The sequence below is a fragment of the Lissotriton vulgaris genome, chromosome 11 (assembly GCF_964263255.1).
Source record: "Lissotriton vulgaris chromosome 11, aLisVul1.2, whole genome shotgun sequence".
NCBI classification, from domain to species: Eukaryota; Metazoa; Chordata; class Amphibia; order Caudata; family Salamandridae; genus Lissotriton; species Lissotriton vulgaris.
Window position 1 is genome coordinate 731,037,228 of NC_141699.1, and position 18,155 is coordinate 731,055,382.

The 18,155-nt window shown below is 46.9% G+C and overlaps 1 protein-coding gene across 1 annotated transcript in view; it reads right to left on the minus strand.

Annotated features, from left to right (window-relative positions):
• The window catches only part of LOC147683405 (maestro heat-like repeat-containing protein family member 1), a 150,366-nt gene that overhangs the window by 31,774 nt on the left and 100,437 nt on the right, over positions 1-18,155 (minus strand). Inside the window, exons 14-18 of the mRNA XM_086943845.1 lie at positions 16,974-17,094; positions 8,369-8,409; positions 7,913-8,054; positions 4,961-5,013; positions 3,741-3,848 (exon numbers count right to left, since the gene is read on the minus strand). Coding sequence (XP_086799971.1) covers positions 3,741-3,848; positions 4,961-5,013; positions 7,913-8,054; positions 8,369-8,409; positions 16,974-17,094 — 465 coding nt within the window. The remainder of the gene's footprint in view (positions 1-3,740; positions 3,849-4,960; positions 5,014-7,912; positions 8,055-8,368; positions 8,410-16,973; positions 17,095-18,155) is intronic.

The following is an 18,155-nucleotide window of genomic DNA, read 5'->3' on the forward strand; positions in this document are numbered from 1 at the left end:
TACCTCCTTGCAACACCCTTAGGCACTGCAGGAGCTGTAAGAGGCCTGTTCCAAACCTCCAATATAGGTTCAGTCAAAGCCTCATTAAATGAAGCAATGGTTCCACAACTGAAGATGGGGGTTGGAGGACCTCAGTCAAAAGATTAGACTTGTATTCAGCTGTAGGCAAAGTCAAATTTAAAAGATCCGCAGCTTTTTTGATGACCACATGGTATGGTGCAACGTCCTTTGAAGGGGCATCAGATACAGAGGACAGCTCCCTCAAATCATCAAAATAGTCCTCCTGAAGCTCACCTTCTTCTGCCTCAGCCTCAGCCTCTCCAAATCTTTGCTCCTCTATAAGGAGCTAAGCTTCTTGCCTCGATCTCTCCTTCAAGTGTCGTGCCGTTGGATCTGTGACCGACTCCGACGGAGCCGGTGCCAGCGTCGAGATCGGATCTGGAAGCCCAGGTCACTGCTTACGAGGTCGAGTCAGAGCCGGTGAGGATGGAATCGGCGTTGACGGCCTCGGAGGCGCCGAGAAATGCCAAGGCGGAGTGGAGCATAGGAGTGGGGAACTCCTAAATTATATGCCAATGAACCCATGGGACCCGAAGGCACACCAGAGGGGTACAAAGCTCTCGAGTAGACTCCATACATTGCGTTTAAAAACAAAGTAGGGTCTTGACCTGGAGCTGGGAAGGGCGGGTAAGGACCCACAGGGTGCTCTCTCGGAGGTTCCAGAATCGCCTCCTCTTCCACAGGCGGATGGACTGGAGTCATCTATTCCTCAGGTAATGGAGCCTCTTCTTCCTCTCGAGCCGGGGACGGTGCCAGAAAGGGATCCGATACCGGAGCCGGAGAACGCACTGGCGACTCCAAGGGCGAAGCCTCACCTTCTGGAACACCAGGTGAAGGAGACACCTCATCTTTTCTATGCCACCTCTTAAGCGACATCGGTCTCAACTCCGAGTCCTTACCGGAGTGATCTTGAGATCCATGTCTTCACTTCTTATGCTTCTTCTTTGTTGACCTCGAAGCATGACCAGATGACGACCTCGAAGGCCACGCCGTGCGGGACCTCGACCTCGCCCTACTCGAACGCGATCTCAAAGTCTTCTTCTCCTTTCTACCTTTCAACTGCGCCACCAGAAGTTTTGCTTCCCTCTCTCGAAGAGCCTTCGGGTTGATCCTCTTACTCGAAGAACAGCCTTTGACATTGTGGTCCAAACTCAGGCACCAGATACAATCCTCGTGCGGGTCCGTAATCGACATCATCTTGCCGCACTCCCCACATGGCTTGAACCCGGTCTTCTTAGACGACATCTTCAGAAAGAAACAAAGAAGCAAGAAGACACCAAACAGAGAAAAACAGTAACAAAGTTACTAACAGCTACAGAGGTTCCCCGAAACCCTTAGCGTCGACGACGTGGAAAAAAGGGAACTGATGTCATCACGCCGGCGTAGGCCTATTATGGAGTCAGTGACGTCAGCGGAGCCGCGCGGGATGTCGTGCATTCCTGTGACGTCGTCCACGCCGGCGAGCTACAAAGAATTTTCCGAACGTTGCTGACGCAGGGGGATATTCACAAGGTGAGTAATCCACTGGCAGATGTATCCATCAGAAGCCGCCTTACTAATACCATTGACAACTTTGGTCGGCCTGCGTTTGACCGCTACACACTCCAAGATGTCCACCACGGAGGGATGATACTTTTGCTACACAAGCACATGAGGGGCTTGCACCTATTGGCTCCAGCCTACCTCTTCTCTTTCCTCTTCTCCTCATTTGACATTTCCCAATAGTGCTCAGCAAGCATCCTAATCCAGTGGGAATAGACCACTTGGCCGCCTCGTGTTACTTATTACATGAGGTGGCCTAGATTTCCAACATGAACACAGATGCCAATATGACTAGATTCCACCATGAGGGATCGCTAGGAGTTATGTGCACCTGATTTGCTCTCCATCACTGTATATGCAAGAGTACTTAGGTTTACTATACTTTTCTCTTACCATTACCCTTGATGAACAAAACATTCAACTGTCTTAGTTTTCTACTTAGACGCCACCTTACAAAAACCATGGATGACTTTGGGATGCCCAGCTTTTAACCACTGCACACTCTGAGATAGGCGCCACTGAGGCATGATACCTCTGTTAGATCAGCATGTGAGAAGTTCACTCCTTTTGGCTCAAGCTCGCCCCTCCCCTCCTCTCCTCTCCTCACTGTCCACTAGGTCATCACTCCTTCCAGCTGCTGCCCACACCACACCTGAGGACAATCGCTCCAATTGCCCGTACCTTCTCCTCTGCTCAGTCTCGAGCCAGGCAAGCAGAGGAGGGTAGGTCTCTTGTGCTCTCCGTGCAGAAACCATGTGAGTATGGTTGCTTCTCTTGAAAACTTTTTGTTTTTCTTTTAACACTAAGTCATTTGGGTCCCCTTGATTTACTATTTCTTTTTATTGACCATCATAGCTCTTTCCACAGTCAGCAGCTGAGCACTACCCTCTGCTTTTGACCTATAGGGCATAACTATTTGATCCAAAGTGGAAGACCCGTCACTCACAATGGAGAACAACCAATCACTTATGATATGCTGAGTAACACAAACACAGATTTGTTTGTTTTGTCTGTTCCATGTATGTTCACTTGCTTATTCTGTTATATTGTATGTACTTGTGTGTTTTTCACTTCTTTCACGTTGTGGTGACTGGTCAGCCCCCAAAATAGCATGCATATGTCTACCTTTAGAGACACTATGATACAGTGAGTTGGAAAATCGATTCTGGTGATACATTGAACCAAACATACAAAACATTTGTTTACTGAGTGTTTTCTTTATTTTTCCATTTATTTTCTAGGTTAGATGATCAATTCTAAACATTTTGAACCAGGTATTTTCTTCTAAAGGAATACCTTAGCAGCATATCATGTCTTAGGTGTGAGGTCGGACTATCCCCCATATTTTTGGTCCTGACGAATCATTGTGGAACCTTTTTAGGCCATCGAAACCTGGCCACACTCACAGATTTAGTCTACGTGGGTACATCACACCCCTGTATTAGCCCCAACCAAATTATATTTTTTTAATCCTACCAAGGGAACCATCACATTACAGTTCAGTTCGGTATCTCTTAGATAGTTTTAGTCTCCCTTTACTTCACTGTACACATTTACTCCACCCCTCACATTCAAAATGCCCTTACACAAGCACTTCTCATCAGACAGCAAAAATAAAAAGATCTCCCCATAAGTGACCCTTCGGGGGGCCCGTAGGGCATTATAGCACTAGAACTATGAGAAGCAAGCCCACTATGAAGCATTACATCCTCAGTGATGTGGGAGGGCACCAAGAAATAATCCTTAAGATTCCCCCTTCTTTGCCCGCCTTTCTTTCTTCTTTGCTTTTTGATAGGAACAATACCTCCACTGCTTTTTGCATGAATATGGACTCACATCCCCTGAATGGGGATTGGCTCTAACATGAAGACGAGTATAGCCCTGAAATGTTGTGGCTTTTATTGATTCAAGTGTAGAGGATTACCTCAGGGAGTTCATCTCCATCTGCTTCTTAGTAGGTCAGTCCTTCCAAGGAGTGGGAGAACCATACCTGATTTTCCCAACAGGCTAAGCCCAATGCTGTGTACCCATATTATAAAAATTACCTTTACTAATGGAATACACAGTTCAACCCTTCTCCGACTTTGTGTTAAATTGACTTCCCCAATGGTTCAATACTGACCCTTGAGAGCACTAACCTCCTCATTCACATGATTGGCAAAACTGTCAATCTGTTCGGTGAGTTCTTCCATAAAAGAGACATGCCATTCTCTGTGTGGGGCTTGTTTTAGGATAGTCCCCAGGAACTGCAAGTAAAACAGTGAGAGACTTAAATGCAGTAATAGAAACGGAAATGCAGTATCCACGGCTGACGTCTGATTTTGAGAAGATAAGGGTAAACAAACTTCAGCTAACAACCTCTGTAATGACGAAATTATATTTGGACAGAAGAACCAGAGAACACATACAGCAATGCTTAAATAGTGTGGTGTGATATCAGTGCTCAGAAGAAACAGGAGGCCTTGACAGTGGCCGTGATTTACACAGAAACACATGCAACAAAACCATGCTGCCCACAAATTATTGTGAAAAGAGCAACAGTGCAGCCATCCAGACGGAAAACACATTGGGAATATGCAACAATATCACATACTTAGAAGCAGAATGCAAATGCATTTTGGGTCTCCAGCATGGGGGCAGAATGTAAATTTAGTGTTAACAAGGGTGGAGACTGAACACAAGGAACATAAAATTGCATCTCAGGAGCACAATAGAAGCTCAGTGGAGTGTGATGGCCTGGCAAAACAACAGTGACAGAGTGACAATTCAAATGAAGATAGGGAGCATGGATCATGTGCCAATCCGATTGCAGAATATGAACTTACTGATAATGTGAAATGAAGTCGGAAGTTGTGCTAGTGTGACTATCTTGGGGGATAAAAAAGAGTCGGAGGAAACAATTACCAGTAAGGGCCTACATTTGTAGCCCTGTGCAACAACAGTCAGATTTATGAGTAATGCAATGATCACTGTAGAGCCTGTAATTTACCTGGGTAAAACATGCAGATAAACTCTGATACATGTAGGACTAGGTGTCGAAAGCATGCAATTTCCAGTTTTATGAGTGTCAACTTGGGCCAATAAGGTTTTTAATGCTTCTGGTAAATATTGCATATTAGGGAAATGGTATGTACCGAGTACAGCTGCTCCCCCTCTGTGCCCAATCATAATCAACGTCATAGTAACGATCATACTCCATAGAAATAATAGGGATATGGTGAGAATATTGCAACCTCATAGCAGAACAGCACTATGATGGGGTGAATTTAATATCTGCATATATTCACGCTGAATGAGTGGCTATGGAAAACAAAGAGACAAGAGTCATGTGTGACATTCATTAGCAATTCATCCTTACTGAAACAAGCGTGCATTTCCACTTTGCCAAGTCAAAGGTTCTTTCCGTGGAAGCTGAAATAGTAGTTGGTAAAAAAGAAATATATGTAAGTAAAAGTGAATAGCAAGCAACATTTCAAAGGCAATGTGCTTACATACCAAGCACTAGCAGAAGTAGATTCACAAAATTCAAAGTGTGCAAATTGTGTTTGTTGTCTCAGCCTGTCCTGGAAATTGAGTTCAAGGTCATTAGTTCATGTGCCCTTGAAGTCACTCTTAGCTACTTATATCTGGTTGTAATTTTAGGTTTATATAATCTGGTTTCCTTTCTTATATAACAGAAAGGTCACCACACCACTTGTTTGCAGAAAATCAGTTTATTACAGAGCTACTGCCAATAAGCATTTCAGCTGTCAGATGAAGCCTTGATCACATAGGGGATCACCGTTGTGGTTCAGAGTAAAACAGTGCATATGTGCTCTAAAATTACATACACATGGAAAAATACTCCTTTATTATATCAAAGACCAAAATATTTTGTAACATTAATTTGCTATAATACCCAATGAACCCCAATATAGTCCTAGGTAGTTGCACAAGCTTTTACCTACATTTGTCCTACCTTGCTCTACATAACAGTTCTGGTCCTGACCTTTAACCTAGTTAGGTGCTGCATAAATGTTGTGTGGTTTTCTAAAAATAAATAGGCTAATTTATTATGTATGAGGATTCTTAGTATCACAGCATGATTACAATCTTCTGCAAAATAACTCTGTATAAGGCTCACCACTATCGTCATCCTTGGCTGACATGCCCACAGTACCATGGCACATCTAGGTAGAACGCCTGATGGTACCTTTCAGGTATATAAGTACCACATCTTTGCTGGGCAAGCCGGAGGAGAAAAAGATTCTATGCTGACATGCTGACACGAGACGCTGAAGTCCCTGCATGCAGACACTCCAGTTAGCAGTCGTCTGACATTACTTGTGGGTTGTCCACTCGAGACCAAGATGGGGTCCTTTGCTTTCTCACATCAGGTATTTGGGTTTGCTCTTTCCTAGGAGGTTCTTGGCTATACACCAACATACATGCTAGGTACACTTAGGTACATCTAGTTAGGGTTTGCATCGTAGGAGTACGCTCTATTACCTTCATGAATTTATATGTCTGCATATATTCACTATTTTTGCACCATGGTAGAATTCTACTTTTTATTTACTCTATTGGTGCTTGTAATCGTCTATATCTGTTTCTGTCTCGTGGTTGTTGCAGCACATGTATTTTATGCTAGAATGACCCTGGTTCAATAAATACTTATTGAAAACGCCCAAATCATTTAGTCTGTGCATCTCTCTGAGATAAAGTGAGCACAAGTAACCAAGCAAAAAGTATTTTACTATTTCCATGATCCCTGAGGGGTCAGGGTTCTCATGTTTGATAGTTTCCAGAAACTATTCTCTCCTTGGTAAGGTTGTGGGGCTTATAGTGGCACTGTGAGCTAGCTGGTCAACATACTAACATATCCTTTGGGGGTGTTTGGAATCAGTCTGGACACCAATCCCTTAGTTTATGTTGTCTAAAACGTGGAGATCCTTTATAGATTTGTAGGAACTACCCGACTAATTCACATAAGTGACATTATAATTTGCAATTAATTTTACCTTAAAAACACAATAAAACACTTCTGCATGATATCTGCTACACAGGCTGCAATATAAATCTTGTTTTTCAGAAAACAAGGGTGTCTAACCGTACAGAAATATGTATCAATCAATTTATTAACAACATAATATCACCAACTTTTCTAAATGTTCCTCCTTGTGAACTTCTCACATAGTAGGATTCAATTATGCAACAGTTAAAACATTACTTTTAACTGCAACATATGGCTGTACCAGAGTTCTAACATTTTCTTTCATATTAATTGCTGTGAAATACCCTGTTCATCCTTAATCATCACACAAACAATGTTATGCCCGAGTAGACTAATCTAACCTACCATGTACCCTGATTAATACCTACTTCAAATACAAACGCAGAGAGAGCGTTTGGTGCTTATAAATGTGTGTGCAAAATCTCTTCTGTATTGAGGCCACCGGGGGTCTTTGTTTCAAGTTTAGTCATTAGAAGAGTTGGTGCTACTGAGTTGTTACAATAAGTCACAATTGAAATAAAAGAAAAGGTGCCAAAACAGGTAGTGCTCTAAAATAATGTTGACCTTGGATATACTGAAGAAATATTTTTTTCTATGTTTATGGAATTTTTGGGCACATAAGTACTTTAAAACACTGAATCAAGATGCCGCATTCTTATGGGATCGAGGCTGCGTCTGACAGATAAAGCGCTCCATGGCAGAAGCTTTGTATTAAACTGATTTTTTCGGCAAACCAATGTGTCAACGGCCTTTCTGTTATATGCGGAAGTAACCCAGAAATTGCAAGAAGATACCTGACTCGGTTTCTGTTATTGCCTCATTCGGTTTGGAGTATGGCATCGGCCAGCTACAAAGAAAGACAGTTACTATTTCTTTTTTTGCTTACTTATACAAGCCTTCAGCCAGACCTCCTCATCTGCTGGTCTAACGTGTCCTATCATTCACATTCTCTTCTACCCTCCACCGCATACATCATGGGCCAATTCTGCCGTTGGCTAACTTCACTGTGAACAATGGCGTTCTGCTTTTTCACAAGGAGCACCTCCACACACAAATTATTTCCATTTAGTTCCAGGGACAACAATAGAAATGTGAGCTTTTGAGACCAAAACAGTATTTTTTATCTTGGTATGTACCTGGCATCACCTCCCACTATACAAGTTTATAAAAACCGTGAAAAAAACATGAGTGGACAAGGTCTAAAAGCTAGCAGCCAACACCAGACTTAATGGCTTTGTCATTGGTCAATGGTTGTTTGAAATGCCATTAAGACTTGTTTAAATTGTGTGCTCACTGGGTCATGCTTTGGGGTCTCACCTTCTAAATATGTCATCAGCGGGGGGATCTTCATTCTGAGGATTTTTGCTAGAAATGGGTAATTTGCAGGAATTAGGCGCTTGAGAAGAGCCAAGACTGAAGTTCCCCTTTCGACATCCCAGCGAGGATATGAAGAAATTACCTGAAAACCCACAACAAATAATTCAGAAAGTGATTCTTTCATGAGTTCCTATTCTCTAGCCTTTAAAACTTCTGGAAATGCTACCTTGTTCTCTAAGCAGTACTTAGTACCAACCACATTTTGGCTGTTTCTGTACAATGTAAGTAGCATGTCGTACTGATAACCAATTGACTGGAAATAAAAACATCAAATTCAAAAGGATAAAAGCTGAGTTGAATTCAAGATCTCTATTAGCAGGTTGCATAGAAATGGCAGCAAACAACTTGGGAAGGGGGATCTGGTGGAATATGATGGGGGTGGAATGTGATACTCACCAGCAATCTTATGAAGAGTCTGTGTATTGGAATTTCTTTAGCTGTTTAGGTACAAAAGAACGAAGACATGTTATACTCAATCCATAAATTACTGAGCAATACTTGCCAAAGGAAGACATATGGTTGACACACACACTTAAGACACCCAGTAGAACCTTTAAAGAAGATGATGGGTGATGGGTGGCATTTCAATGAGCCTCTAGCGGTGATGAGGATGCTTTGAAATTCCTACAAATACTGGCAAAGGCACCCCTGCCATTAAGGAGCGCCCAGGGGTGTATAGTACCTTGACAGCCTATGCTGCAATTCTCTTCGTCCCTCCCTTAGCTGTTGCTGTCAAGGAATGAAAGCTGGAGGAGGAGCTACCTAAGCTGCCATGCACAGGTTCCTGCAACAGTTTTCATTGAGGGATAGAAGACTCCAGTGGGATAAGAGAGGATGCGTCAGGAGCCGTGAACGTGCTTTACATCCTGAAGGACCATGGAAAAATGGTAGACATTTTCTGACAGTGGATACCCCAGAAGAAAAGAGGACTCCAGAACATGTTCTTGCATATCTATTTTCTAATAAGGTTAACGACCTGGGGCAAGCAATAACAAGCACATATGTTGACTGTTCGATTCTGCTTAGGACTCCTAACATGAGTGACAAATAAATAGACTATGATACCATCTGCCCAGGTCACTTGCACTTTATCAACACATCCACTGGAAAGTTGAGCGGGGAGAGCTAATTGGATACCTGGAATTATAGCAATTACATGTATTCACCACGGGGCGTGGCTTGGATGCCAAGGAGGTAGGCAGCGTGAGCCCGGAGCTCCGTGCCCGATCCCGAATATCATCCTGAATATCCGAGCGGATTCCAGTAAAACTGGGATAATCCATAATCTGATGTCGTCGCGGAGGATACGGCGCTCACAGTAGACGACCTGGAGCGGTTCCTTGCCCTGAAATTTGACTTTGAAGACCAGCACCGGGTGTGATGCCGTCGATCTAAGATGGCGCCCTGAGGCCTGGACGAAGCAACGAGGGTGCGCGAGGCCGGATTCTCCTGCTGCTCTATTACTGGCGGTGTTTGATAGACTGAAGGACCCCTCTTGCCCTTCTCGGCAGGCACAGATGAACTTTCCTCACGCCGATGCGAGCCGTTGGGAATCATGACCATAATTATGCTCGCCGACGAGGCACTAAAATGGCGGCGGCTTTGTGACGACGGTCCCGACGATCCAAGCACAAGCTGGCATCTGAAGGCTCAGCGGCAGCAGGGGACCCTAGAGTACTGCACTGTCTAGTGTGATCGGAGCAGAAACCGCTGCCCTAAGTACATCTGAGGTCTCTGATCCTATTGCCCGGGGAGCTCTCTAGTGGCGGAGCTCTGCAGCACGGAGGTAGTGAGGGTGACAAAGGGACCCTAGAGGCCGCCATCGGTTGCAGCCGAGATGGTGAAACTGAAAGGGAAGGGAGACGGAGCGACTGACACGGAGGAGGCGGATGGAGCGGATCGAGATCAGTCAGCTCTCCAGCGCATGCAGGATCGTATATTGGAGGCCATCGCGACCACGAAAGATGCCCTGCAGCAGGACATCGCCCAGGTGGCGACGGGCTTGGGTCTCCTGAAAGCAGATCATGACAAACTTAAGGATAGAGTCAAGTCCGTGGAGATCACTGTTCAGGAATTGGCCCCGGACCACGCTGCTGTGAAAGCGCAGATGGCGGATGCCCTGGAAAGGCTGAAGGTGCTGGAAAGACGGGCCGAGGATGCGGAAAACAGGAGTAGACGCAATAATGTTCGCCTGGTGGGCCTACCGGAGAAAATTGAGGGCGACGATATGGTGGGCTATCTTGACAACTGAGGTGGCACCGGAAGGACTATCTCCTTTCTTCTCCCTGGAACGGGCCCACAGGGTTCCGGCTCGACCGCCGGCCCCGGGCCTGCCACCTCGCCCGGTGGTGATCAAGTTGCTCCATTACAGGGACCGGGACTGGCTACTGCAGAGGGCGAGGGAAACGGGACCCTTTCAAGTCGACAACAACAGAGTCACCATGTTCCCGGATTACACTTTTGACACCCAGAGACTCAGAGCCAACTTCTTGTCCCTCAAGCGTGAGCTCCGTGGTGAGGGCATAAAATACTCCCTGCTTTTCCCAGCGAAGCTGAGAGTGATGGTGGATGAAAAGTCGCTCTTTTTCACGACCTCAGCAGATGCTTGGGCCTGGTGGGACACTTATAAAGCTGGAACGGACGGAGCCAAAGCCAGGGCGGAGGAGGCTAGAGTAGCCCAGCCGATCAGGAAATCGCAACGGATTCGTAAAAATCGCCGGAGAACTGGCAAACCATCCGTGTCACAAACAGAGACAGAGAGGAAGGCGGCCTTACAGGCAGTGGCGGACCTATCTAGCGCAACCAGAAGCCAGTCTGGGAAGGGCACGGATTCTGATGAGCAGGGCACGGGGTCGGAGACGGGGCTCTCGGAATTTGGTGGAGCCAGAGGCCCTATATTGACACCGCAGACATCTGGGGAGATAGTTGAGGCATGACATGCTGGACAAGAGGAGCGGCCTACCGGTCAGACACTGGGGCGCTGTGCCCGTGACCGCAGTTTACTGTTCTATGGGATTTCGTGAATCTGTAATGAGGGGATCATGGGGCGGGATATGCGGGACTGATTTGCTTTGACGAACCCTCTCGACATCGGTCCGCGCCCTACTGGCCCTTACGGTCATCGCAGTGGAGACTGCGAATACTAGTGCCTTCCTTTGAGGGGTAGTTGGGTGTGATAGTTTGGATGGGTTTGCTTCCAATTGTGGGGGGGCCTGTCCTGGGGGGGTGGGAACCGAGAGTAGTTGGGGATGCTCAGGTTGTTTTTGGGGGGGGGGTTTCATTTGTTTGGAGTGGGAGGGAGGGGCTGCACGCTGTTGGCAAAAGCGCATGGTTGATGACTTTTATTGTTCTGTCTGTGTGTGCAAAGGGACATGGCTAGTACAGGGGCTCTGAAATGTGTGACCTGGAATGTGCGGGGTCTCCATACTATGGTACGCAGGCACAAGGTTCAAGCATATTTAAAGCGTAGGGGTGTGCATATTGCTTTCCTACAAGAGACGCACCTCAACAAGCAGGAGGGAATTGCGCTGCAAAGAAGGTGGAGGGGGCAATTATTTAACACGACATATTCGGCCTTTGCGAGGGGGACATTGATTTGGATACGGGCGGGGGTCCCTTTCCAGGTCACCAAGACGATGGTGGACCCGGAGGGTAGGTTTGTGGCGGTGGAGGGGAGACTGAGGGGCCGGGTGGTATCTCTCTGCAGCGTGTACGCCCCCAATGTGGATTTGCCAGCTTTTCTAACGACGCTCTCGGGCAAACTGGCGAGTTATCTAGCAGGGCCGGTGCTCATGGGGGAGGATTTCAACTCGGTAATAGATGTTGATTTGGATAGATCTCATCCCCCGCTGCGCGCATCCCCAGCACACAGGGTAGCGAAGCGCAGACTGGAATGGCAGGAGAGTTGGGCCCTGGGGGACGCCTGGAGAACATTACACCCCACCACTAGGGACTATTCCTTTCATTCACATATACATGACCTGCATGTTAGACTAGATGCGTTTCTGTGCTCATCACATATGCTCTCAACTGTGGGTAGCGCGGAGTATTTGGCTCGCACAATGTCGGACCACAATCCTTTATTGTTGTCCCTGCACTGGATGGTGGAAGTTAACTGTGTACCAACATGGCGACTGCAACCTGATACCTTAGATGACTTGCTCTTCAGGGAGGCCTTGGGGGAGCGCATAGCGCGCTACTTTGAGGAGAATAGTGGCTTCGCCTCCACTAGAGCGGTGGAGTGGGACGCGTTTAAGGTGGTGGTCAGGGGGCACTGTATTGGGGCAACTGCAGGGGCTCGTAAAACTTTGCTAGATGATCTTGAGAAGGCAGAGCAGCGACTGAGGGAGAAGGAGAGGGAGCGCCCGAATCGCCCTGAGCTCCAGGAGGGGCTTAGTGGTGCCAGGGAAGAGCTAGCGGTGGAGTTGGAGCGGCGGAGTGTCTTCGACCATAAGGCGTATATGAAGAGGGCGCATGCGGAAGGTGATAAGGTGGGGTCGATGTTGGCGTGGCTTGCTAATCCGATCAGGCGGGGCGCGCCAATCATGGCGATTCGGGCAGAGGGGGAGGGGCTTTGTCACACCCAAGCCGGGATTCTGGACAGGTTCAGGACGTACTACGAGGGTTTGTATGAGAGCGGACAGACGGGCGGGGCGGATGAGCTGGGCACCTTTCTAGAAGGGTTGCAGCTACCACGATTGGAGGACCCGGAAGCGGAGGAGTTGGGTCGGCCCATCACGATCGGGGAGATAGGATGTGCAGTGAAGCAGATGGCTAGGAACAAGACTCCGGGGCTTGACGGCCTCCCGATAGAGTTTTATAGTAAATATTTGGAGTGTCTAGCTCCGCAACTGCAATTGGTTTATAACAAAGCACAATCGCGAGGTAGGCTCCCCAGCTCCATGTGCGAGGCCCTTATGATCCCATTGTTAAAGCCTGGCAGGGAGGGCGCTGCCCTTTCCTCCTACCATCCTTTGTCCATGCTCACGACGGACTACAAGATCCTGAGCAAAATCCTGGCAAATAGATTATTGACCCACATGACCGGTCTAATTCACAAGGATCAATGCGGCTTTATCCCGACTCTACCCACAATATCCTCAGGCTTACGAGGTTGATGGGGGCCCAGTGGTCGGGCGCCATTACTCCATTCGTGCTCTCAATAGATATCGAGAAGGCCTTCGACAGCCTTGAGTGGGACTATCTGTACGAGGTGATGAGGCGTTTCGGGCTGGGGGATGGGTACATCAACTGGACCAAAATCCTGTATACGGAAGCCACAGCTAGAGTCAGAGTGGGCTCTCTGATTTCGAAGCAATACCCCGTACGACGAGGCACTAGGCAAGGGTGCTCCCTTTCCCCCCTCTTGTTCACTTTGGCAATGGAACCATTTGCAGTGGAGGCCAGATCTGGCCGCCATTATACGGGACTGATATACAGGGACAGGCCGCATGTCATCTCATTGTATGCAGATGACCTACTGATGTTCTTGGCTGATGCGGAGGCAGAGTTACTGGGGGCGAGACGTCTGTTGGAGCTGTTTGGGCGAATGTCGGGCCTGAGGGTCAATTGGCCCAAATCTTGTCTATACCCTCTGAGACAAGGAGAGCCGTGCCCTCTCACGGTGCAGGAACTCCGGTGGGAACCGCATTGTCTGCACTATCTTGGCGTTTACATCTATCATACACCAACGGATTTGCTGGATGGCAATATTAACCGTTGTATTACTGCCCTGAGAGGGTGTATGGATTTCTGGTCCACTCTTCCACTCTCACTGGCTGGTCGGGTCTCCCTACTTAAAATGGTGGCTCTGCCCAGGCTGTTGTACTACTTTAGGACTCTCCCGATATGGGTTCCAGGCTCCGTTTTCCGACGCCTGAGGTCATTGACCATAGCGTTTCTCTGGGGCACGGGCAGGCGACGAATCGCGCTGGATACCCTCTTGCGGCCCAAGGATGAGGGAGGCATGGCGGTGCCCGATTTCGAAGGTTATTATCTGGCACTCAGTTGCAGACCTTCACTCAGGAGGTCGTGAGGGTATATCGAGGCCCGGAGCAGTCCAGGGATGAGGGCACCCCGCTGCATGTGCTGGCATACATCACGCTGCATCAGAGGCTCTTGGTTAGAGATTTGACGGTAGAGGAACAGACATTTCGACTCTGCTGGAATCGGGCGCGCAAACGAGCGGGGGTTCGCCTTATGTATGCTCCGGAAATTCCGCTGGGGATGGTTACAGCCCTTCCTCACGGAGGGGACTGGTCGCGATTACTTGGCTGGGAAGAGGCTGGGGTTCAAATGCTGGGCGACTTGTATGAGGATGGTGCGTTGCTTCCGTTTCAGGAATTACAGGAGCGGTTCGATCTCCCGCGAGGTGATTACTTGTTACATGCGGCGGTAACAGGCGCCATGCAAGATCACGGGGGAGAGGGTTTGCAGGAACCGGCGACCTCCATGGCATGCCAATATGCGATGATGGCGACCGGGACCTTAAAGCGGTAACCTGCCTGTACTCCAGAATGTTGCGGGAGGCCTTGCAGCCGCTCGCAGCTTTGAAGGCTAAATGGGAGTTGGACCTCCAAATGGAGATCCCTGATGCAACTTGGGGTCAGTTGCTGCGGAGAGCGCGGAAAAGCTCAAGGAACGCCAGGTTCCAGCTCATACACTTCTATATTATTCATCGGGCATACCTCACGCCTGGGAAAATACGGCAATACTTTGGGGTGGAGCAGGCGGCCTGTCCCAGGTGTACCACGGTTGGGGCGGATCTGGGTCACATGCTGTGGGACTGCCCTGCCTTGGGGGCTTACTGGCAGGAAATAGGGAGGGCTCTGAATAATGCCACGGATAGGGACATACAGTACACCAAGGCAGTGGGGGTCCTACATTGGTTTCCACACACGTCTAAAAATAAAAATACCAGCCGATTTATAGATTTGGGGTTGATCCTTGCAAAGAGGGAAATTACGAGGAATTGGAAGTCGAAAGCGGGACCCACGTATAAACGGTGGTATGGTGAATGTCTGCGGTGGGCGGCGTGTGAAAGTACTTTGAGGTACCAGATGGCTAGGAGGACAGATGATGAGAAGGCCATGGAGAGGGCAACAGCATGGGAAATGATGGTGCAGGCGCTCCGGGATGATAATGATGAGGAGGAAGAAGAAGAGGAGAACCTGGTGGCAGCTGACCCCACTAACACAACCTAGGAACACACCTTAGTGAATGTATAGGACCTTCTTGCTCACACTAGACCTTACACTGACTAGGATTATCACACAGCGCTGCCACGGGGGGGGGAAGTTCGGGACTGACGGGAGGTGGGGGGAGGATGGTTGACGGGGGTGGGGGAGGGGCGAAAATCACAAAAGCAGTCCACTTTTCCTTGTGACTGTGATGTCGGACATTGACTTATGCAGCGAGGAACAACTCAGCAACACAGCAGTTTAGTCTTCTTTCTGGAGACGTGCCGGACATGATGGGGGGAGAAAATTGATATGGTGTCCTCTTGCTATGTTTATTAATTATGCCTTGAAGATATTGTCTGTACAATTATTTTGGTGCTGCAATAAAAATGATGTTACAAAAAAAAAAATTACAGGTATTCACCACCAGATGTGAATCTCCTTTGTAACCTTGAAGTCAGTCAAAATATTTATTTTCACTTACCATCATTGAGCATGCATCCCTGCTTACAAGTGAGGGCCAATAACTAGCATTTTAGTCTGGAGCTGAAGTCCAAAATGTTGAATCAGAAACATTGCAGAGACAAATATCATAACTAAAAGTAACTCCATGGAATAATAAAATACATCCCTGTTGCGGTCGGCAAAAGTAACAACACATAAATAGGTACCATACCCAGCAGAGCATGATCAACATACTAGACAGAAGTAACATCATGGAGAGCAAGAATACTTCAAGGTTTGAAGATGAGCATTAGAGCCCTGAGTAGCATCATGGTGTGTGGAAACCTGGGACAGTTAGTACATTGCAGTTAGGGGGTAGGAGCATTAACCAGACTAAGAGCTGAAACAAACAGGAAAGTAAGTTTATGTCTGGCAAACTACAAAAAGTATATAGGGATTATTTACAAGCCCCTTGTGCCACCTGTGCATCACTTTTTGAGACACACCAGCAGTGCAACCTGCTGCTCCATATTTACAAGGACAGGTAAAGCCACCTTGCGTGGCTTTTAATGCCCTTGTAAATATGGCCCCTTTACATGCAAACACTTTGTGTAGAACAGTTGTGCCATGTGTTTTGCTGTGAGATTTCCTACGCAACACCCAAGGCTTCTGCCGCATTTCCAGATTTACAAGAAATAGTACATCTGGAAATGTGTCATAATGCTAACCTCCCCAGTGGGAGGTATAGGGAGGTGCAACAAGAACAAATGTTTTTATTTCTCCTCATTGTTTACCTCTTTGAACCCGTACTGCATACTGCAGCACATTTAGGAAGAGGAAATTACCTATTGTGATTGTTTTTGTGCACAAAGGTATGCCTAACTGCATAAACACAAAGATATGCCTTACTGCACAAAAACAATCATCCCTGTGACGCAGCCACCCTTGTACCATCGTACAAGGGTGCCTTCATAGGTGCATGGCAGCTAATTATGCACCAGCACTGAGAGAGCAAAGAGATCCATTATATCATCGTAGATATGAAGCATCCCGGTGCTTCGGAATTAACGCAGCGTGGCACAGCCAAATGGCTTGAGGCACAGCAATTAGTTAATTCCTTGTGAATAAGGCTCACAGCGAGCAGCAACATCAGCACAGATACATATATCTCTAAAAGGAAAGCAATACATGTTATTTGAAATATTGACACCCATATTCTATAGTAACTCAACCATAACATCCTGAGCTAATGGACTGGTTCTTCAACTCATGCCTGATCATGACAAAGTAAGAGGGGATCTGGGGAGTGGAGAAGGAAGCATTAGCCACCTTCAATGGTAGATCCCACTATGTCAATGAGTAGGATGCTTAAGACTTACCACATTCATGAAAGTTGATGCTTTCTTTCTTATCTGCAACAAGTAGCATCTGGCACAGTGCTGGCACAGATGAAGTATAGTCCTCTTCCATCATGTAGCTCAAAATCTCTTTCCAAAATCCCTGCAAGAAAGAGCAGCGAATGTGTTATTAGTATCATTAGCATTTAATAAGGCTGCATTCCCACAGATAAACAGTCATTGCCGGTGGGAGGGTTTCTGGTGGGTCTTCTGGAGATGGGGCTACATTTGAATTATCCCCTTCCTGATACCATTCCTTGCTGATGGGGTCCAAGACAGATTGCTGGTATTACACTGATGTGGCACCAACCCTGTTCAATGCTACAATCCGTGATTCTGTATCCGAGCAATTATTTGCAGAGAATGAGTGCAGCATGTATTCTCCAAAAACCCTGCGAGTAGGCTGCTTTGTAAATTATCTCATTATCTGCTGTTAGCCTCATAACAATCACAATACAGAACTATCTTTATAAATGTGCCAGAGTGTGCAAAGCTATGGCTGGGAATGAACGACCCTGTTGATATGAAATATTGGTGCTTGATCTATCATCGGGCAAGTAGCAATTAGGAGATGCAGATTGAGTAGCAATGTTTTGCAATATGACTGATGTGCAATCAATCTTGTTTCAAAGTGGCTATTTACAATAATTTGGAAAACCTCCTGCCTCATTAAAAAGAATGAGGTAGGATTCGACAATCTTCTGTGAATGCCGGAAATGCTGGGAATGAGGACTGCATGGGACAGCAGACCTCTATCCCTGCAGCAGAGGAAACAGACTTTACATTGCGTCTCAAATCACGCTGTGCCTTAACAACTTGGTCCAAACCACTAATAATAATAATAATAATTATTATTATATTTATAAAGCACATAGCTACGTCAGCTGTGTGTCCCAGCACTGGGGTATCAGTCCTATTATACAGAGTAAGAATATGAATTCCCCTAATCTAAGTTAGCGTGAAAAAACATGTTTTTAAATTCTTACGATAGCGTATTTCAGATTTTTCTTGCCTAAGCCAAAGTGGTAGGGAGTTCCACACCTTGCCTGCCAAGTAGTTGAAGGAACGGCCTCCAATGTGAGCACTTTTGATTCTGGGGATAGATGCAAGAGAGGCATCAGCTGATCCCAGATTTCTTTTAGGAAGATAAGGTGTGATCAGAGG